This window comes from Eretmochelys imbricata, chromosome 28 (assembly GCF_965152235.1).
Source record: "Eretmochelys imbricata isolate rEreImb1 chromosome 28, rEreImb1.hap1, whole genome shotgun sequence".
NCBI lineage: Eukaryota > Metazoa > Chordata > Testudines > Cheloniidae > Eretmochelys > Eretmochelys imbricata.
In genome coordinates this window covers 4,657,863-4,679,605 of record NC_135599.1, presented here as the reverse complement: position 1 = coordinate 4,679,605, position 21,743 = coordinate 4,657,863, and the positions used below count along the sequence as shown (strand labels likewise).

General features: G+C 50.5%; 1 protein-coding gene and 1 non-coding gene across 2 annotated transcripts in view; both read left to right on the top strand.

Moving 5' to 3' along the window:
* LOC144258216 (uncharacterized) overlaps positions 1-21,743 on the top strand; it is a 970,182-nt gene that overhangs the window by 938,443 nt on the left and 9,996 nt on the right. Inside the window, exon 9 of the mRNA XM_077806620.1 lies at positions 8,215-8,227. Coding sequence (XP_077662746.1) covers positions 8,215-8,227 — 13 coding nt within the window. The remainder of the gene's footprint in view (positions 1-8,214; positions 8,228-21,743) is intronic.
* TRNAM-CAU (transfer RNA methionine (anticodon CAU)) lies at positions 13,396-13,468 on the top strand. Its single transcript has one exon. It is a non-coding gene; the product is annotated as a tRNA-Met (tRNA).

Here is a 21,743-nt window from a genome sequence, read left to right as displayed (position 1 = left end):
CTGTTTTTAGAATTGCTCACACTTCTAAGGGATGCCATGATGAAACTGGGAACAACTGTCTTTTACCATTTGGATCCCAAGTTTCCTGAAGCACAGAGAGAAACAGCTGATTCCTTCAGAGCCATGCCATGCCTATGGGTCCCAAACTGGCTGCCTTGGTGGACAAGAAGCACTTCCGTGTTGGTTAAATGATGGTAGCCAATGAGGGAATGTAACAGATTCCAAGTTCAGACTGCAGGATACATGAATGCTGAGTCCAGAGTCTGTGGTTTGGTCGTGATGCATGATAGAAAGGGGCCATGACAGGGACACACTGCCGTGCGGGGCCAAAGTTGAAGGAGCTGTGACACACCTACCACAAGGTGCAGGAGGCAAACTGCTGCTCCATATTGGGGGCTAACTAACCCCAGCATCACGGCAAGTATCTACCTAGCAGCTGGAGAAAAAATATGTATGAGAGTCAAAGACACCCCCACGTGGCCTGTCTCTTCCCCAATCTCAACACCTGGAAGATTGTCTGGAAGACTCAGAATTTGAACTGCGGAGATTGGTCCCAGGCTGAGAGGGAATTCAGTCTGTGTATTAAGAACTCAACATGGCCTGGAGCAACCAGTGGGTGAGAAAAGCTGTTTGATCCAATTCTTGCTTAGTATATTCAAATTAGAGTTTAGACTGGGAGTCTGTTTTCATTTGTTATGTAACCACTTTTGATCTCTGTGACCAATACTTATACTCAGTTAAAATCTAACTTTCTGTAGTTAATAAACTTATTTTACTATTTTATACTTACTCCTGAGTTTGTCCAAAGTGCTTGGGAAAGTTGCTCACATGACAAAGGCTGGTGCATGTCCCCTTTATTTTTGATGAAGTGGCGAACTAATTAATGAGCTTACACTTTTCAAGAGAAGGCCGTGAGCCGTGTAAGATGGTACATTTCTGAGGTGCAAGGCTGAGAGCTGGGGAGATATGCTGGTGTCTCTGTATAATTGAGGAGTGATTTATAGAGCATTCATGCAACTGAGTTGGGTGCTTTGCTGCATGTTGTTGGCCAAATGATCATAGAATCCTAGGATATCGGGGTTGGAAGGGACCTCAGGAGGTATCTAGTCCAACCCCCTGCCCAGAGGAGGACCAATCCCCAACTAAATCATCCCAGCCAGGGCTTTGTCAAGCCTGATCTTAAAAACTTCTAAGGAAAGAGATTCCACCACCTCCCCAGGTAACCCATTCCAGTGTTTCACCACCCTCCTAGTGAAAAAGTTTTTCCTAATATCCAACCTAAATCTCCCCCACTGCAACTTGACCATTACTCCTTGTCCTGTCATCTGCTGTCACTGAGAATAGTCTAGATCCGTCCTCTTTGGATCCACCTTCATTTAGTTCAAAGCAGCTATGACATCCCCCCTCATTCTTCTCTTCTGTAGAGTAAACAATCCCAGTTCCCTCAGCCTCTCCTCATAAGGCATGTGTTCCAGACCCCGAATCATTTTTGTTGCCTTTCGCTGGACTCTTTCCAATTTCTCCACATCCTTCTTGTAGTGTGCGGCCCAAAACTGGACACAGTACTCCAGATGAGGCCTCACCAGTGTCGAATTGAGGGGAAGGATCACATCCCTCGATCTGCTGGCAATGCCCCTACTTATACACCCCAAAATGGGACTTATACACCCCAGTCGTCTGGGACTTCCCCCGATCACCATGAGTTTTCAAAGATATTGGACAATGGCTCCGCAATTACATCCGCCAACTCCTTTAGCCCTCTCGGGTGCAACGCATCCGGCCCCATGGACTTGTGCTCGTCCAGCTTTTCTAAATAGTCCCGAACCACTTCTTTCTCCACAGAGGGCTGGTCATCTCCTCCCCATGCTGTGCTGCCCAGGGCAGCAGTCTGGGAGCTGAGCTTGTTCGTAAAGACAGGCAAAAAAAGCATTGAGTACATTAGCTTTTTTCACATCCTCTGTCACTAGGGTGCCTCCCTCATTCAGTAAGGGGCCCACACTTTCCTTGGCTTTCTCCTTGTTGCCAACATACCTGAAGAAACCCTTCTTGTTATTCTTAACATCTCTTGCTAGCTACAACTCCAGGTGTGATTTGGCCTTCCTGATTTAACTCCTGCATGCCCAAGCAATATTTTTATACTCATCCCTGGTCATTTGTCCAATCTTCCACTTCTTGTAAGCTTCTTTTTTGTATTTGAGATCAGCAAGGATTTCCCTGTTAAGCCACAGTAATGTCCCGAGCTCCCCAAGTCCCATTGACAGCTGAGCTCTTCCTTTCCATTGAGCCCAGCAGAGACAGTGGGTGGGGGGGTGAGTTTGTACCCAAATAACTGACAGAGCCAAGCAAAGAGCAAAGAAATGTTTCCTTCAGTCACTAGGTCTCTGTTTCTGTGGCTCACGCTCTCTCCCCTTCTCTGATAACGAGCAACGCTAAGAGAGGAAGAGGTTCAAACCTGTGCTAGGTGGTGGCTAGGGTGGGATGACAAATTGAAAACCATCACAGAGCCCTCTACTGTGACACTGAGACGATCCCATTCTGACCTTTTACTGACACTTCTTTAATAACTGAAAAAAAAGAACAGGAGGACTTGTGGCACCTTAGAGGCTAACCGATTTATTTGTGCATAAGCTTTCGTGAGCTACAGAATGCATCCGATGTAGTGAGCTGTAGCTCACGAAAGCTTATGCTCAAAGAAATTGCTTAGTCTCTAAGGTGCCACAAGTCCTCCTTTCCTTTTTGCAGATACAGACTAACACGGCTGCTACTCTGAAACCTGTCGTCATTAATAACGGTTCCCCTGACGTACGTTGCTAAGATTATTTCAATAGCTCCTACACCGATACCTCCTGCCCCTTCTGGCTGGTTCATTGCGCTGTTTGGAACCTGCACCTAAAATTACACCCTCCCTGGGAGCAAGATTGAAAACTGCCCAAGGAAACCCCATTGGGTTTCAAGTGCCGCACAAGCAGGGAGGCAAAGGGACAGTACAGGGTCGCAGAGCTTCTCCTTTGTCCCAGGGAGAAGGATCTAGTGGGCTAGATTAGGGGGGCTAATAGTCATGACTCCTGGGTTCTATTCCTGGCTGTGGGAGGAAAGGGGTGTCGAGTGGATTAGAGTGTGGGGGGGGGCTAGGAGTCAAAGAAAAAACACCTCCCTTGTGTTCAGCTTCAATGCACATTGAACAAGAACATGGCTTCTCATGTCTTAGGTTCTGATGCCATCGTGTGGCCGTTTCATTTCACTTCTTCTTGTGAAAAGGTTTGGGTGCCTTGGCACAGACACGTTATTTCCTGGGGAGAGATGGAGAAGTGGAAGCTGCATGGATTTCATCCTCCGAAAAATAGATTAAAATAATCCCCAGACAGCTCAGGCCCACCCGTCCCCCCTCGCTGCTGCCAGTGAAGCTCAGTTCTGGGCCTGGTGTGCAGTAAATGTGGGGGAGACGCTGCCTGCCTGGACTTTTCGGGAGAAAAAGTCAGACACGATGCCATGCCTGGTGCAGGAGATGCAGATGTGTTGCTTGATTGTTTTTCTCATTTTAAATGTACTTGATCATTTTGATGGCAAAAAATCTTTGAAAAAGACCATGAAAAAAAGAAGAAACCATGAAAATACCCAAGGGAGAGAGGGGGTTTCTTAGAGCCGGGGTAGAGATGGAGATTTTCATGAAACGGGGACAGGGCAAAGCAGGGAGCAAAGGGGGAGGTTTTTTGTGCAGTTCCATTTTAACCAGCCTCACATCCTGGAGTCCCTAATGTCCCAGCTTACCCGCAACGTGTGACCTCGAGACTCCTCCCCACTGCAAAAACTGCAGATCCCCCAGCACTCCTTAACCTAGATGGATCCTCTGGCAACCAGATGTCTCTGCAGAACCGCCGTGGTTACTCTCCTGAGTGTCTGTTCAAGGATAGCTACTGACTTCTCCTGAGAATGCAGTTGAGGAATGGCTCTCCCATCTCTAGATGCTTTCCTGTGGGCTCTGAGAAGCAGGATGGGGCGTGTATGATAAAGTCCACGCAACATTCCCCTTTCATCCCAGCCCTGGGACGTCACCAGTTGCCACCTATCCCCTGGCAGCAGTGAGGGATGTTTCCCACTGTCCAGGACACACCAGCCTTGGACCAAAGGCAGCTTGAGGCTTCTCCTCTCTCCCTTCTTGAATCAAGTTCATGTTTTTTCCAAGAGTTAAAGCAGCCCAAACCCCCAGGGTCTGGATTAATGTCACAAGTTTGCTATCTCTCCCTGGAAGACAACTTCTTAATGAGAGGAGTTAAATGAGATGAGTGGAGTTAAATCAGTTCTCAGCCTGAGTCCTTTGCTCTTAATCCTGGGGATATTGTCCCACCATGGGGCCATTTCCTGCCTCTCTTTCACACAGAAGGACAATTTTCTTTGTGCAGACGCAGGAACATCAAGATCTTTCTCTGTCCCTTGTGGAAAGCAGAGTGTCAAATTCCAAGGAACCTTCCTCTTCTGCGATGGAAACAATGGAGAAGCAGGGGGCCCTGGGCACCTCCAGCCGTGGCCGGGAGATGTTCCCTCCCTGCTTTCTTTACGCTGCTTGTTGTTATTTCATGGAGTGTCTGGGATGGGGGAAAAGCTGAGTACACTCCAGGTGGAGGGAAAAAAGGACCCTGAGAATCTCAGGGCCTCAGGGAAAACCCAACCCCTGCTACCGGGATCACAGAGGTGCTGGGGATTTGAGCAGGAAAGGGACTGTGTGAATTGTCCAGGTGGGGAATGAATAACCATTGACAACTAGATCCACCTCATTAACCACCGACACAGGCTAATCGTGCTGCAGATAGAAGGGAAACTGGGAGCGATTCCTTGCTGTCAGCCATGGAAACAGTGACCCGAGTGCACTGCAGTAAATGTGCTGGGGAAAGCTGGACTTTACAGGCAGGTGGAAATAGCAGATCCCTGCAGGAGTTTCAGTCCTGCTCAGTGCGTGGCAGGTGCCCATTGCACGGAAGGTCTGTGGGGGTTTCTGCTCCTAAGTCACCTTGGTCCTTTTAAGATTCCCACCCAAGGGGTGGCTTGGGACAGTAGCGGATGAGAAGGGGGAATCCTCCAGCCCTGGAGGGAAAGGTCCCGTCTGCCCAGACTGAGGGGCAAGGAGACGGAGGGGCAGTCAGTGCTCAGAGAGGAGAGAGCTCAGTGATTTACACCCATCAGGGGACACTGTCTTTTTGAGGCGGGTGCAGCTGGCTTGGGATGGTGCTGACGATGGATAGAAAACAGGCTGGAGTCAAAGACAGATCAGACCACAGAAGGGGAAGGGGAAGGGCATCTCCATAGAAGGTCCTGGGTGCTCAGATACCCCAGTTCTAGGTACCCTGGCCTGTCCCAGAGAGAATAGACAAAGAGGGGCCCAGCCCCCCGACAGTCATCCCATGGAGAAGAATCTGGTTGGGAGTGGGGTGAAGGTTCCCGCTGGACAAAGGGGAGCTGAAGTCCCCCAGCGTCCTGGAATTTAAGCAATGCAAGCTTCAAACCCTGCATGGGTGGGGCCTGAGGGGCACCCGCAGAAGGTTGGGCTGGACAGGGGCAGCAGGTTTCTACAATTTTTGGTGGTTTCCAGAATGGGACCAAGTCCTGCCTCCCCGTCCACCTCCCCCCACATCTGCCTAAGGCTCTGGGAGGGAGTTTGGGTATGGGAGGGAGAGGGAAAGGGGTTGGGCTCTGGGAGGGAGTTTTGGTGTGGGCTGTGGGTTGCGGCAGGGGTTTGGGGTGCAGGAGGGAATGCAGGGTGCGGGGTCTGGGCTGGGGCAGGGGGTTGGGGTGCAGGAGCAGGTGTGGGGGCACGCTCTGGGAGGGAATTGGGTGTGTGGTGCGGGCTCTGGGCTGGGGCAGGGGGTTAGGGTGTGGGAGGGGGTGAGGGGTACAGGCTCTGGGAGGCAGTTTCTGTACATATGTGGGGTCTTGGCTGGGGCAGGGCGTTGGGTGCAGGAATGGGTGGGGTGGCCAGGTTCTGGGAGGGAGTTTGGGTGTGGGCTCTGGGTTGGGGTTGGGGTTTGGGGTGTAGGAGAGGGTGCAGGTCGGGGTCTGGGAGGGAGTTTGGGTGCAGGGGGTGGGCTCTGGGCTGGGGAAGAGGGTTGGGGTGCGAGAGCAGGTGTGCGGGGAGGCCTGTGGGAGGAAGTTTGGGTGCGGGATCTGGGTTGGGGTGCAGGAGGGGGTGCGGGCGCAAGCTCTGGGAGGAAGTTTGGGTGTGGCGTGTGGGCTCTGGGCTGGGGCATGGGGGTAGGGTGCAGGAGGGAGTGCAGGGGGTGGACTCTGTGAGGGAGTTTGGGTGCAGGGGGTTGGGGTCTGGGCTGGGGCTTGGGGTGCGGGAGAGAGTGAGGGGTGCAGCTCTTACCTCAGGTATCTCCCAAAAGCGACCCACACCCCCCTCTGGCAGCAGCTCCTAGGTGGGGGGTCTCTGCCTATCGCTGGCCACGGACACCACCCCAGCATTTCCCATTGCCACAGATGGCAGAGTCGGCCCTCGGGGCGGGGGCAGCGTGTGGAGATCCCCCCACCCCCGGGGCTGCAGGGACGTGCCAGCCGCTTCCGAGACTGGCAGGCCACACGGAGTGTAAGCAGTGTCAGGGTGAGCCTCACCCTGACATCTGGTGGTGAGGTCTGGCAAGTTGTGGAAAAGAACTTCAGGGGCCGATCTCATTTGCATAGGCACACCCACCCCACCTAGAACGAGGCCATAGCTGCCCAAATGGTCACTTTGGCTGCTGTGGGATCCCCAGTGTCTCTGTTATTGGGGCAGGAAGAATAAATTGTTATTACCCTGATTATGGGAACTGTGCTGGGAACTGTACTTGGCCTTTTGTTATGATGGAGGGACTCACCATCAACTAAGTAGCAATCGCTAGGCAAAGGTCATGGGTTCCAAAACTCTGTGAATTGAGAGAGGTTGGGGATGAGTATTTATGCTTGGTGCCGTGGGCCCCGTGGTGATGGTCTTATATGCTAGTTGCCCTTCCTTTTTTATCCCCTGTGGAATCTCAGAGCTATTTTTGATTTTGTTAGGAGTCTAGTTACAGGCTGCTGAGCTCACTTCGGGCTAATGGTGTACCGTCACTGAGGCTTCTATACTACAAGCTGACTTCACCAAAGAGCTGAACTGACTAAGAGCCAAAATCACTGAGCGTTGTGTTAAGTAGTGGGGGAGCCTGAAGATCTATTGTGGAGCAGTTGTGGGACGGCGGGAGCTGCTGGTGGGACGCGGAGCAGTTCATGGGACGGCGGGAGCTGCTGGTGGGCCGCGGAGAGGAGCTGAGTGAAGCAGTTCGTGGGGCGGCTGGTGGTGCGGAGGCCTATGGAGCTGTGGGGCAGTCAGCTTCAGATCATGTAATGTGCCTTTTACCCCCGCCCCCATCTCCACCCAGGTTGGGAGGTAAAGCTCTGCAGATAAACTTTTGAAGTTTGGGGCTGCCCTGACCAGGGACAGAGACTTTTGGGTCATTGGACTTCTGGGACTTTGGGTGATTTGGGGTTGCTGGACTCAAGAACCAAAGGGAAAGGGCATGCCCCAATTTGCTTGGGGTTGGTTTTTTTTTTTTGCTCGTGGGTTGTGTTATGAATCCTGTTGGTGCTGTTTCCCCAACATAATGCCACATTGTTTCTCTCTGTTATTAAAAGGCTTTTTGCTACACTCAGACTAGGTGCTTGCGAGAGGGGAAGGATTGCCTCTGGGAGGCGCCCAGCGGGGGTGGTACATATTTGTCCCAGGTCACTGGGTGGGGGCTTGAGCCGGTTTGCATTGTGTTATTGGAATGGATCCCCTAGATATTGACCCCGGCCCTTGTTGCTGCCAACTCTGACGGGCAGAAGGGTTACACGGAGAGAGGGTGGGCAGGAAGCCGCCTTAGCCCCCTTGTGCTGCCGGTGATGGCGGTGGGGGTTCCCAGGCCCTTTTAAATTGCCCGGGGGCAGCAGGCGGGGCTGGGGGAGACACCGGGCACCGGACTTTGGTGGTGCCAGGCCCCCGTGGTCTTATGTTGCTGGAGCACGGGCACCAGGGGCCCAGATGAGGCGTCTCCCCTGCGGCTGGAGGAGCATGGGTGCTAATCCACTTTTCGGCGGGTTGGTTTTTGGAAGGTTAAATGAAGGCAGCCTCTGCTCTGGGCTCGCCCAGTTTCAGGGCCTGACCCTGCTTTGCACAACGATGAATCTCGGAACAGGCCAGCAATGAAATGACGACAGAACCTGAGGAAGGAAAAGCCTCTGGGTTCGTCTGTGGGCCTTGACGCCGAACGGGAGCCGTAATTTGACTCGCTTTGTGGCTGCGGCCGGTAAAATGTCAGGACAAAGTCGTCCCAGTGATTGTGACACTGGGTTTGAGGCGGCTTTGGTCTTATAAAAATGTAACTAGCATGGAACACTTGTGTTTTTAAAGGTGGCTTCCCCAAGCAATCCCAAGTTGTTCTTCCCAGAGCTGGGTGATGGTGGGCAGTAGGGGATCTCCCCAGTCTGTGGGGGAATCTCTCTGGGCCCCACTGTTAGTTCTCCAGCCTTTCTCCCCCTAACCACGCACACTCCTCCCCCACCCATTATCAATGCTTTACAGCAACCCCTCCCTCCCCTTATGGGATACAGCCTCTTGGTGACAGAGACTGCCTGGGGCTCCCCTCTGCATGGCCCCAATGGGGAAGGAAAGGGACCGATGGGGGAGGAAGAAGACGGGCAGAAGGAGTCAAATGGGGCTAAACCAGAATAGAGGAGATTTTCTTCCTGTTAAAATGGACTTGAGTCTCATTGCTGGAAAGCCACACCTTGAGTGAGGTTTGGACCGGCAGCCTTTCAATTGCCAGGCAAAGGTGCGAACCACAGAGACCGATCACGGCCTACTTCCCAACGCTTTCCAAGAAGGCCCTGCAGTGGTGCAAGTGGTTAGTGCAAAGGACACTATTGCTGGGGTTGTGAGTTCAAGCCTTCCCTGCAGCCCTGGTTTCTATTACCCCATGGAGCTTCCCCAGCTTGCTTGTCCTAATTCACATGGAAAGTGCCATGAGAGGAAGGTCTGAAATGTGGACGTTGGTGCAAAGCTTGGGACCCCCCACCAATGCTGCCATTAGCTGTGGGTGGGTTGCTCAGGGGCAGGGAGAATTGATTTCTTTGTTGCTGAGAAAGCTGCCAGGACAGGTCTGTGGGCACCAGAGCTCCCCGCTTCTTCCAGCACACGCCAGGCTCTGTCACTCCTGGAGGAGGGTCATAGAATCATAGAAGATCAGGGTTGGAAGGGCCCTCAGGAGGTATCTAGACCAACCCCCTGCCCAGAGCAGGACCAACCCCAACTAAATCATCCCAGCCAGGGCTTTGTCATGCCTGACCTTAGAAACTTCTAAGAAAGGGGATTCCACCACTTCCCTAGGTAATGCATTCCAGTGTTTCACCACCCTCCTAGTGAAAAAGTTTTTCCTAATATCCAACCTAAATCTCCCCCACTGCAACTTGAGACCATTACTCCTTGTCCTGTCATCTGCTATCACTGAGAATAGTCTAGATCCATCCTCTTTGGATCCACCTTTCAGGTAGTTAAAAGCAGCTATCAAATCCCCCTTCATTCTTCTCTTCCGTAGACTAAACAATCCCAGTTCCCTCAGCCTCTCCTCATAACTCATGTGTTCCAGTCCCCTAATCATTTTTGTTGCCTTCGCTGGACTCTCTCCAATTTCTCCACATCCTTCTTGAAGTGTGGGGCCCAAAACTGGACACAGTACTCCAGATGAGGCCTCACCAATGTCGAATAGAGGGGAACGATCACATCCCTCGATCTGCTTGCAATGCCCCTACTTATAGACCCCAAAATGCCATTAGCCTTCTTGGCAACAAGGGCACACTGTTGACTCATATCCAGCTTCTCGTCCACTGTCACCCCTAGGTCCTTCTCTGCACAACTGCTGCCTAGCCATTCGGTCCCCAGCCTGTAGCGGTGCATTGGATTCTTCCGTCCTACGTGCAGGACTCTGCACTTGTCCTTGTTGAACCTCCTCAGATTTCTTTTGGCCCAGTCCTCCAATTTGTCTAGGGCCCTCTGTATCCTATCCCTACCCTCCAGAGTATCTACCACTCCTCCCAGTTTAGTGTCATCCACAAATTTGCTGAGAGTGCAATCCACACCATCCTCCAGATCATTAATGAAGATATTGAACAAAACCGGCCCCAGGACCGACCCTTGGGGCACTCCGCTAGATACCGGCCGCCAACTAGACATGGAGCCATTGATTACTACCCGTTGAGCCCGACAATCTAGCCAGCTTTCTATCCACCTTATAGTGCATTCATCCAGACCATACTTCTTTAACTTGCTGGCAAGAATACTGTGGGAGGGCGTGTCAAAAGCTTTGCTAAAGTCGAGGAACAACATGTCCACTGCTTTCCCCTCATCCACAGAGCCAGTTATCTCGTCAGAGAAGGCAGTTAGATTAGTCAGGCATGACTTTCCCTTGGTGAATCCATGCTGACTGTTCCTGATCACTTTCCTCTCCTCTAAGTGCTTCACAATTGATTCCTTGAGGACATGCTCCATGATTTTTCCAGGGACTGAGGTGAGGCTGACTGGCCTGTAGTTCCCAGGATCCTCCTTCTTCCCTTTTTTAAAGATGGGCACTACATTAGCCTTTTTCCAATCTTCCGGGACTTCCCCCAGTCGCCACGAGTTTTCAAAGATAATAGCCAATGGCTGTGCAATCACATCCGTCAATTCCTTTAGCACTCTCGGATGCAGCTCATCTCGCCCCATGGACTTGTGCACGTCCACTTTTTCTAAATAGTCCCGAACCACTTCTTTCTTCACAGAGAGCTGGCGACCTCCTCCGAATGCTGTGCTGCCCAGTGCAGTCATCTGGGAGCTGACCTTGTTCGTGAAGACAGAGGCAAAAAAAGCATTGAGTATGTTAGCTTTTTCCACATCCTCTGTCACTAGGTTGCCTCTCTCATTTAGTAATGGGCCCACAGTTTCCTTGGCTTTCTTCTCATTGCCAAAATACCTGAAGAAACCCTTCTTATTACTCTTAACTTCGCTCGCTAGCTGCTACTCCAGGTGTGATTTGGCCCTCCTGATTTCACTTCTGCATGCCTGAGCAATATTTATATACTCATGCGTGGTCATTTGTCCAATCTTCCCCTTCTTGTAAGCCTCTTTTTTGTGTTTAAGATCAGCAAGGATTTCTCTGTTAAGCCAAGCTGGTCGCCTACCATATTTACTATTCTTTCTACACATCGAGATGGTTTGTCTCTGTAACCTCAATAAGGATTCTTTAAAATACAGACAGCTCTCCTGGACTCCTTTTCCCCTCATGTTATTCTCCCAGGGGATCTTTCCCATCAGTTCCCTGAGGGAGTCAAAGTCTGCTTCTCTGAAGTTCAGAGTCCGTATTTTGCTGCTTTCCTTTCCTCCTTGTGTCAGGATCCTGAACTCGACCATCTCATGGTGACTGCCTCCCAGGTTCCCATCCACTTTTGCTTCCCCTGTTAATTCTTCCCAGTTTGTGAGCAGCAGGTCAAGAAGAGCTCTGCCCCCAGTCGGTTCCTCCAGCACTTGCACCAGGAAATTGTCCCCTACAGTTTCCAAAAACTTCCTGGATTGTCTGTGCACCGCTGTATTGCTCTCCCAGCTGATATCAGGATGATTGAAGTCACCCATGAGAACCAGGGCGTGCCATCTTGTAGCTTCTGTGAGTTGCCGGAAGAAAGCCTCATCCACCTCATCCCCCTGGTCCGGTGGTCTATAGGAGACTCCCACCATGACATCAGTCATGTTGCTCACGCTTCTAAACTTAATCCAGAGACTCTCAGGTTTTTCTACAGTTTCATACTTGAGCTCTGAGCAGTCATACTGCTCCCTTACATACAGTGCAACTCCCCCACCTTTTCTGGCCTCCCTGTCCTTCCTGAACAGTTTATATCCATCCATGACAGCACTCCAGTCATGCGAGTTATCCCACCAAGTCTCCGTTATTCCAATCACATCATAATTCCCTGACTTTGCCAGGATCTCCAGTTCTCCCTGCTTGTGTCCCAGGCTTTGTGCATTTGTATATAGGCACTTGAGATAACCCGCTGATCGCCCCTTGTTCTCAGTATGAGGCAGGAGCCCTCCCCTCTCACACACTCCAGCTCGTGCTTCCTCCCGGTATCCCGCTTCCCCATTTACCTCAGGGCTTTGGTCTCCTTTCCCTGGTGAACCTAGTTTAAAGCCCTCCTCACTAGGTTATCCAGCCTGCTCACGAAGATGCTCTTTCCTCTCTTCGTTAAGTGGAGCCCGTCTCTGCCTAGCATTCCTCCTACTTGGAACACCATCCCATGGTTGAAGAATCCAAAGCCTTCTCTCCGACAGCACCTGTGTAGCTATTCCTTGACTTCCACGATTTGACGGTCTCTACCCAGGCCTTTTCCTTCCACGGGGAGGATGGACGAGAACACCACTTGCACCTCAAACTCCTTTATCCTTCTTCCCAGAGCCACGTAGTCTGCAGTGATCCGCTTAAGGTAATTCTTGGCAGTATCATTGGTGCCCACGTGGAAAAGCAGGAAGTGGTAGCGGTTCGAGGGCTTGATGACTCTCTGCAGTCTCTCTGTCACATCGCGAATATTAGCCCCCGGCAAGCAGCAGACTTCTCTGTTTTCCCGGTCAGGGCGGCAGATAGATGACTCAGTCCTCCTGAGGAGAGAGTCCCCGACCACCACCACCCACCTCCTTCTCTTGGGAGTGATGGTCGTGGAACCCCCAACCCTAGGACAGTGCATCTCATGCCTTTCAACTGGTGGAGTCTCCTTCTGCTCCCTTCCCCCAGACGTATCATCTGGGTCACTCCCCGCAATGGTACCTGTGGAGAGAACATGAAAATGGTTACTTACCTGTGTCCGCTTTGCTGGTACATGGACGTTCCCTCTTCTTCTTCTGGAGGTCACATGTTGCCAGATTTCTTCACAGTCCTCCTGTCCCTGCTGCGCAGCCTGCTCTGAATCTTCAGAACCTTGTGCCCATAGAAGCATATCCTGACGTCTGTCCAGGAAATCTTCAGTTTCTCTTATGCAAGGCAGGGTCGATACCTGTTGCTCCAGACCTTCAACCTTCTCTTCCAATATGGAGACCAGCTTGCACTTTGTAGAGACAAAGTGGCTTCTGTCCTCTGGAAGAAAGACACACATGGCACATCCAGTGCAGGTCACAACAGTTGACCACTCCCCATCCATATTACCTTCCTACTATGAGCTTCCTCCGGAGATGCAGTAATTCCTCAGAGAAGTCGTTAGGGTGTAAGCCTCAGTGGGCTCACTCCAGGTGAACTCCCAGGCAAACTCCTGCTGTTTGCTGCTCTGCTGTTCCCCACTGCTCTGCTGTTCCCCGCTGCTCAGCTGGTTCTATAAGCACCGAGCCTAAAGCTCTTCCGAGCCTTCTTAGTGCAGTGGGCAGTGCATCAGTCTCATAATCTGAAGGTCCTGAGTTCAAGCCTCAGAGAAGGCAACTCTTCTTGCTCCCTGCTTTAGATTTTCTAATGGAAATCAGAGAAAAAAAGACTAGAGCTGAGTGGTTTCTAGACACCCTCCCATCCATTTAACACACACACACAGACTTTTTTCTAACGGTACGTGTACAGTATGAAATTAGTTCAAAATGATTCGATGGGAAATTTCGGGAGCTATTTTAGACATTCAGGCTTCGGTGTCCCCACTAAAGCGTGTGAATTCGGCTGAGTGCGTCCACAGTACCGAGGCTAGCATCGAACGTCTGAGCGGGTGCACCGTGGGTCGCTATCCCACAGTTCCTGCAGTTCCCGCCGCCCACTGGAATTCTGGGTTACGCTCCCAGTGCACGATGGGGCAAAAACATTCTTGGGGGTGTCTCTGGTGCGTGTCATCAGGAAGCTCTGGCAGACAATCGTTTCACGCCTTTTTGGCATGCAGACGCCGTACTGCTTTCAGCAGACGGTGCACAGCTTGCTCTCCTGCAACTATGAATCCGCCTCTCATTTCCTCTCCCCTTCCGATGTAATCTCTACTATCTGCTCTTTCTCTTCCTCATCGAACTCTTCTGCCTCCAACTCTGCTCTCCCACTGGTGCCACGTTTCCGAGCTTCTCCGGGTTGTCTGTCCTGGGCTCCCGCCTCCGTGAAAACCACGGAAGACAACCATTTCCCGCCTTTGTTCGGCTACCACGAACCAAACAGCACCTCTTCCCCTGCCACTCTGCTCTCCTACATTTCGTGCCCTTTTTCCAGGATTACCCGTGCAGGCGCCATGGAGCCCGCTCAGATCTCCGCTGCAGTTTTGAGCATTGTAAATACCTCGCGCATTATCCAGCAGTATGTGCAGTCCCTGCAAAACGGGGCGAGGAAACGACGACGGGGCGATTGCTATACTGATGAGGACATGGACAAAGATGGCACGGCGTGTGGCAATTGGGAGATCATGGTGGTGCTGGGCCAGGTTCATGCTGTGGCACGCCGATTCTGGGCCCAGGAAACAAGCAGAGACTGCTGGGGCCTCATCGCGTTGCAGGTGTAGGATGATTCCCAGTGGCTGAGAAACTTTTGTAAGCGTAAGGGCCACTTTCATGGAGCTTTGCGACTTGCTGTCCCCTGCCCTGAAGCGCAAAGACACCAAAATGAGAGCCGCCCTCACAGTTGGGAAGTGAGTGGCCATAGCCCTGTGGAAGCTTGCAACGCCGGACAGCTACCAGTCAGTCGGGAATCAGTTTGGAGTGGGCAAATCTACTGTGGGGCCTGCTGTGATCCAAGTAGCCAACACAATCATTAACCAGCTGCTATCAAGGGTCATGACTTTGGGAAATGTGCGGACCATTGTGGATGGCTTTAATGCGCTGGGGTTCCCTGACTGCGGCGGGGCGATAGATATAACGCATATACCTCTCTTGGCCCCGGAACAGCGGGGCAGCCACTACATAAACCGCAAGGGGTACTCTTCCATGGTGCTGCAAGCCCTGGTGGATCACAAGGGACGTGGCGAAAGGGATGCACAAACAATCCAGTTGGGCCATTGCCCACAAGCTCACCCCAAGCAGCTTGGACTCCTGATGACTGTGATGCTGAGGTTCCTTAGACCCCTGTTCATATTTCAGACCCCAGCCGGTGCAGCATCCCTGCCCAACCACTCACCATCTGCCCCAGGAGAACCAGCTGGTGGGCTGCATCCACAGGCAGGTAGTTTATGCCGCTCCCCTCAGAGCAGCAGCCACAGCTGTGCAGCTAATCCCCACATCTGGTTGCCGGGGATCCAGCTGGATTGTTTGGGCATCCCTTTCAAGACTTGCCCTCAACAACCTGGCAGCCCCCAGCTTTCTCATTGCTCTGTGGTTGTTTGCTCTGTGAAAGGGGCCTCTAGGAATTGGTATTTCCAGAGGCATTAAAGAATCATAAAGGAGAAGGAAAAGTTAATGCCTTAGAAAAGTCTGTGTGTCTGTGTTAGATGGATGGGTGGGTGTCCAGAAACCACTCTGCTCTCGTCTTTTTTCTCGGATTTCCAGTGGTAATCAAGGTCAGCCATTGTCAGCAGTTGACAGGAACATGTGAGAACAGTGGGGGTGGGAAATAAACATGGGGAAATAGTTTTACTTTGTGTAATGACCCATCCATTCCCAGTCTTTATTCAAGCCTAAGTTAACTGTATCCAGTTTGCAAATTAATACCAATGATCACTACAAAAGGTTCCCCCCACCCCACCCGGCTCTCCTCCTGGTAATAGCTCACCTTACCTTAGCGAGCAGATGGAGGGACGTGATCGTTCCCCTCTATTCGACATTGGTGAGGCCTCATCTGGAGTACTGTGTCCAGTTTTGGGCCCCACACTACAAGAAGGATGTGGAGAAATTGGAGAGAGTCCAGCGAAGGGCAACAAAAATGATTAGGGGTCTAGAACACATGACTTATGAGGAGAGGCTGAGGGAGCTGGGATTGTTTAGCCTGCAGAAGAGAAGAATGAGGGGGGATTTGATAGCTGCTTTCAACTACCTGAAAGGGGGTTCCAAAGAGGATGGCTCTAGACTGTTCTCAATGGTTGCAGATGACAGAACAGAGGAGTAATGGTCTCACGTTGCAGTGGGGGAGGTTTAGATTGGACATTAGGAAAAACTTTTTCACTAAGAGGGTGGTGAAACACTGGAATGCGTTACCTAGGGAGGTGGTAGAATCTCCTTCCTTAGAGGTTTTTAAGGTCAGGCTTGACAAAGCCCTGGCTGGGATGATTTAACTGGGAATTGGTCCTGCTTCGAGCAGGGGGTTGGACTAGATGACCTTCAGGGGTCCCTTCCAACCCTGATATTCTACGATTCTATGATTCTGTACCTGATCACTCTCGTTACAGTGTGTCGGGTAACCCCCATTGTTTCATGTTCTCTGTGTATAGGAGTCTCCCCACTGTATTTTCCACTGCATGCATCTGATGAAGTGAGCTGTAGCTCACGAAAGCTTATGCTCCAATAAATTTGTTCGTCTCTAAGGTGCCACAAGTCCTCCTGTTCTTACTCATGGTGTTGTATCCCCATCGTGTGGCCGTTTGGTGTCAGTCCTTTTAAATAAACAATGAGTTTTTTTCATAGAAACCATATTTTCCTCATACAGACGCAGGAGTAGATTAATCTACAAAGGGAAGGTGATTCCAAGGCAGTTCTGGAGGGAGAAGGGAACGTTTGCAGCATCACTAAATTATTGTGTTGTACCTCACACACACACAGAGTGACAATAAACTCAATTAACTGAGCTACCAACACACTGCACAGGAATGAAATAAACAACTTTATGTTCAAGGAGTTCGGTGCATTTAAATAATATTAAAAATATGTTTTGGGCAACGCATGGAAAATTCATTGTATTGTACAACCCACTTGATATAGTTAATACACCACATAATATTTAATGAAGTTAAGAACGATGTGCTTATAAATTAACATGTTGTGCCATTTACACACGCACAAGACCTAGAAAAAACTGAATTATTTGAGCTTCCAACATTTCCACTTTCTCACAGCATGTTAGACCCCCTGCTTTAAATGGAATATGTCTAAAGGCCAGATGTATGAAAGAATTGTCTCGTTCTATATTTCTTAGCTTTTATCTCAAAAGGTAACAGCCTCATAATCTTCCCCCAAACACCCTGGGACCTCCCCCAATTATTAAAATGCCCCTGTCCTCAGCAAGACCACGACAGTGACCCACAGCTAGACTGTCTAGGCCAAGCTGTTTTGAAGGAGGCAAGTCAAAGATTTTCTCTCTGCTTCCCTTGGCAAGGTCTGAGTGGGAAAACAAAATCCCCCAAATGGAAAGTTTTCTGCTGAGAAACCAATACTAGTCTGTTTGGGGACTTTGATTTGAACGGATTATTATTATTATATTCTGGTAATATAATAAAGGACCAGGAATTCCTTCATAATTTGATGGTTTTTGGAACTTCCAGGCATATTGGCTAAAATTTTCGAGACACAGATTGTCAGAAAAACGTATCACGCTGAGTGCTCCACCTGAAACAACAGCAAATACTGTTGCCTAGATAGATAGATACATTGCAAAGAGCAACAAGTATCAATGTGGAGCTGAATCTGCAAAAGGGAAAGATTAATCTTGCAATTCAAATAATAATGTATTAATTATTATTATTATTATTTATTATTATGTCACAAAGGACCGTGAATTCCTTCATACTTTTATCATCCTCAGGATGTTGCTGTGAATTCAGAGACATGATTGTTTTATGGAGCAGCCATTGCAGTTTCAAAAGGAAATTCAGGCAGAAAACAAAGCAGGGAGGGTTGTGATGGGGTGCATGAAAGGAGAGGAGGCTTGTTCCTCTTGAGTTTTCTTTCCGTTGCTCTCATGATCCTGATGGAGGAAGCGGAAGCTTAATTTGAGTTTCTCCCCACTCCCCTCCTTCTGTCGGCGGTGTGTGTCTTCACCAGGAGTGCTTCCACCGAATGAAGAGGGGCAGTGTTGGGGGGGGCTGAGAAACTGGGCTCTTCACTCCGCGCAGCTGCCCACTGGGAGCCCAGCTGCCCCCTGGGCTCTTGACTCCCCACCTCCTCCCTGGAGTGGGAGCTGGCCACCTGGGCTTCTTGCCTGCCTGCTCCCAGCCAGGAGTGGGGGCGGGAGCCAAGGGCCCAGGCTTCTCGGCTCCCTGCGCTGGGAGCCGGGAGCTTTCGTGCAGCAGCCCCGCGAGGAGCCAGGCAGGTGCAGCCCCGCTGGGATCAGGGAGCGGAGGGCAGCCATGAAGGGAGCCAGCCGGAAGCCATGACATTGGCAAGACAGCCAGCAGCCCCTGTGAGTCAGGCAGTGTCTACACAGACGCTGTGTTGTCCTAACGACCCCAACGTAATCCCCGTGCCTCTTGAGGAGCTGGAGTTACTATGTGGGTGTAGCAGGGCACTTACACAGATGGGACAAGGTTGTAGTGTGCCCCGTGAGGTAATTAGGACAACGTAAAATGCTGTCGGCAGGCCTAACTGTGTAGTGTAGCCCAGGTTTTAATCTCCTGCTGATGGGTTATATGCTGGGTGCCTTGTTTCCTTTTCTTAGGAGTGCTTGTTCTCACACCTATCTCCTCGCTTTCCATTCCAGTTCAGGGAAGGAGAGAATAACCAACTCTTCAGGTATGAAAAGGCAAAACATTTCTACATGACCCTTCGCAGTCAGTGAAACCTGTGGTGGGAAACGTGCCCTTGATTTTACTGCATTTTGGTTTCTTGTCTTGTTGGTTGCTCCCGAGGAGCTGGCAGGGAAATGTCCATGGAGAAGTGGAGTGGATGTTAGGTTTCTTGCTTAGGAGATTTGCCTGCGTTTTGGCCTCATTGTGAGAAGGGCAAATTGGATGAGACATTGCAGCTTTTCTGATGCCTGTCTGAGTTTGGAAAGTAAGTTCTTTGTTGTCCTGTTCTTCAAAGGAAACTGCGGGAGCGGATATACACTGGCAGCTGAGAAAGCCTTAGAAGGGAACATCCAAATCTGGGCACAATTGGTTTCTGTCATAGATTGTAGTGTAGCGTGGTGGTTATCATGTTTGCTTGACACACAAAATATCCCTGGTTTAAAACTAGGCAGAAACAGTGCCTTTTCCCCCGACTGATCACTTTTGGTCTTCCTCCATTCCAAGCCCTTTGCTGAAATACACCCATATTTCCCACACTTTTTGTTCATTTTTCTTTCCTTTTACAATATTTTAGAGTTGTAATTTAATGGCCAAACAATTTTGCTCATGAATTAAAGTTTAACACAACATTTGACAGCCTTTTCCCATGCCCTCTTTTCTGTCACTTACAGGAGTTTACTTATGGGAATATTCACTGATTTATTGCACCGAGCATTTCAAAGGAAAGGTCAGAATCATTTACCTTGGATTCACTTTCCTTACTTCTTTCTAATTCTTTCTCTCACATAGATGGTGAAATCTGTGTTGGAGCAATTTAGCTTACCACTCTCTCTTTCTAGACGGAAGCTGACACAATTTAAAACTTCCCAATTTGCAAATATCTATGTGAAAATATTTCCTAAACCAATGCAGAGATCCTGGGCAGGGCTTGGGGTGAGGCAGAATAATAATTGGCTTTTCTTTATTTTGGTGCTTGCTAATTGGCCATTTGGAATTTTCATACAGGATGGCATTACAGCCGAAAGATAATCTCAACATGTGGAGAAGAAACGGTTATACGGGCTAATAAATAATTTCTTGGTGTCACACCAAAAGTGATGCATTCCAGTGTGAAAGAAGAACTAATTCATGGCTTATGAGCATTTGCTACGTAGCTGTAGCCATGCAGGTCCCAGAAAGGCTTGTCTTTGTCCCCAACAGAAGCTGGCCCAGTGAAAGATATTATCTCACCCACCTGCGCGTTTGCTCGCCACACTACTGTTAGCCGACGGCCAAGGATGTTTGGTGAGGTGCCAGCTATGCCCGTTTATACCATCCGTGACTTTAACCGCTAGGACGCACTGTCCCTTCGCGGCGGGCAGCCCGGGCTAGGCTGACGGATGCCCCAAGGTCCTAACCACCCGTGACTTTAACTGCTAGAGCTCAGAGCTCCTTCGCAGCGGGCAGCCAGGATTGACTGACAGGTGCCCCAAGAGTTTGCCCCGTGGAGGCGGCACAACTCAACGCTAGGCTCTTAGTACTCTCACCTCATGGCCAGGCTTTAGAGCCAAAACGGCTGAGGTTCTTTCATTGTGTTGGCTGCTTTCCAGTAAACCAGAGAAAAGAAGTCAGGCTTATGCACAAATGGTTACCAAAATTTATTAAGCTAGATTCTAATCATGTGGTTTCAAAATTGCTAGTGCCTACTTATTTAAATGTAGAGATGTTACACACACAAACAAGTTACAAAACAGAAGCCACAATCCCAAAGAAAGAAAACAAAGTATAGAGCTCTATTTCAAAATATGTGTACACTAAAGATAGGAGATCAGGTGTGGGTGCTTCTTACCCTCCTTGCATCTCTCGATTCCAGCGGTGCCAAGCCAGGATCGGTCACTCAATTCCGCGGAAAGACGAATAAGGGACAAGGCTTAGGGACCCTCTTAGCTGCAGAAGCCTTGGGAGGCTGTCACTTATCTGACCAGCAGATAGATAGTGAAAAGCACTCCAAAATCATGGTGCTGTAGGTCCCCTACTTATACCTCTGTACTCCTTTATTCTCTTTCTCCTTTCTTATGCCAACTTGAGGCTGGTCTGTCTGGGTGACGCCAGCTTTCGCAAGAGTAGTTTACACTTGCAAGGGAGAGAAACAATAAGTGTCGACTACTGGACATTTCTTTTATAAGGGTAAATATTTTCCCACCTAGGATGTTGGGGTGTGTGCATCACGCTATTTAGTAGGGGCTAAGAGCCATGTCTGTCACAGGGCCCCTGCCTGCTGTGAGCTTAATCTTTGTATCTGTTCCCAGACGCACATTGTAGCAGCACACCTGTGCTTTTCACAGCTTCAAAGGCTGTGCTGGAATATATGTTAAGTGCCCTGTTCCGGCTTCCTCCTTTGTTTCCAGCAATGCTGGTCTGAGGGCGTGGGGGGGGCTGGCTGTCTGGCTACAGACCCCCACCTGCCCTCCACCAGGATCTGCCAGGCCATTTGCCTGGGACCCCCTCCTCCGGCCAGCAGAACCCCCTGACGCTTTACAGGAGGACCCCTCACTCTGCGCCAGGGACCGCCCCACCACAGCTCTGTGCACTGGGCATGGCAATGGTCCCAGGAGCCAGCTGGGCAATCCCAGACAGAGCCCCTGGCACAGCACCAGGCAGCATCTAATCCCCTGCCCCACCTGCCCAAGAGACCCCCACCCCCACTGGTCTGCAGCCAACAGGCCCCCAGCGATACCCACCTCCAGGACCCATAGCCTTAGGGCTGAGCACATCAGAACTACCCCCCGAAACCACAAACCCTCCAGAAACCACCAACCTGACTAGGGTCCCCCCTGCCCAGCCACCCAGAGGCCTCCCCCTACCACAATGTCCCTTCAGCTCCCGCTGCAATCTCCCCACACAGACATGCACCCCCCCCAGCAACAGTGTTCCCTCACAGTGTCTGACAAGTGGACAGAAAGTTATCACCACCCCGTGCTGTCCAGTCACACAGGCAGAGGGAGCCCGGGGGGACGCCTCTTTAACAGGAGAAGGGAAGCCATGGAGGGCCAAAATAACTAAGACATTTCCATACTCTGTCACTAGCAAATAATGGCCACCGTGGATCCACCCCAGAGTTGGCTACATCTTTGCACTTTGGGAAGCCCCCCCGCACGGAGACCCTTTGT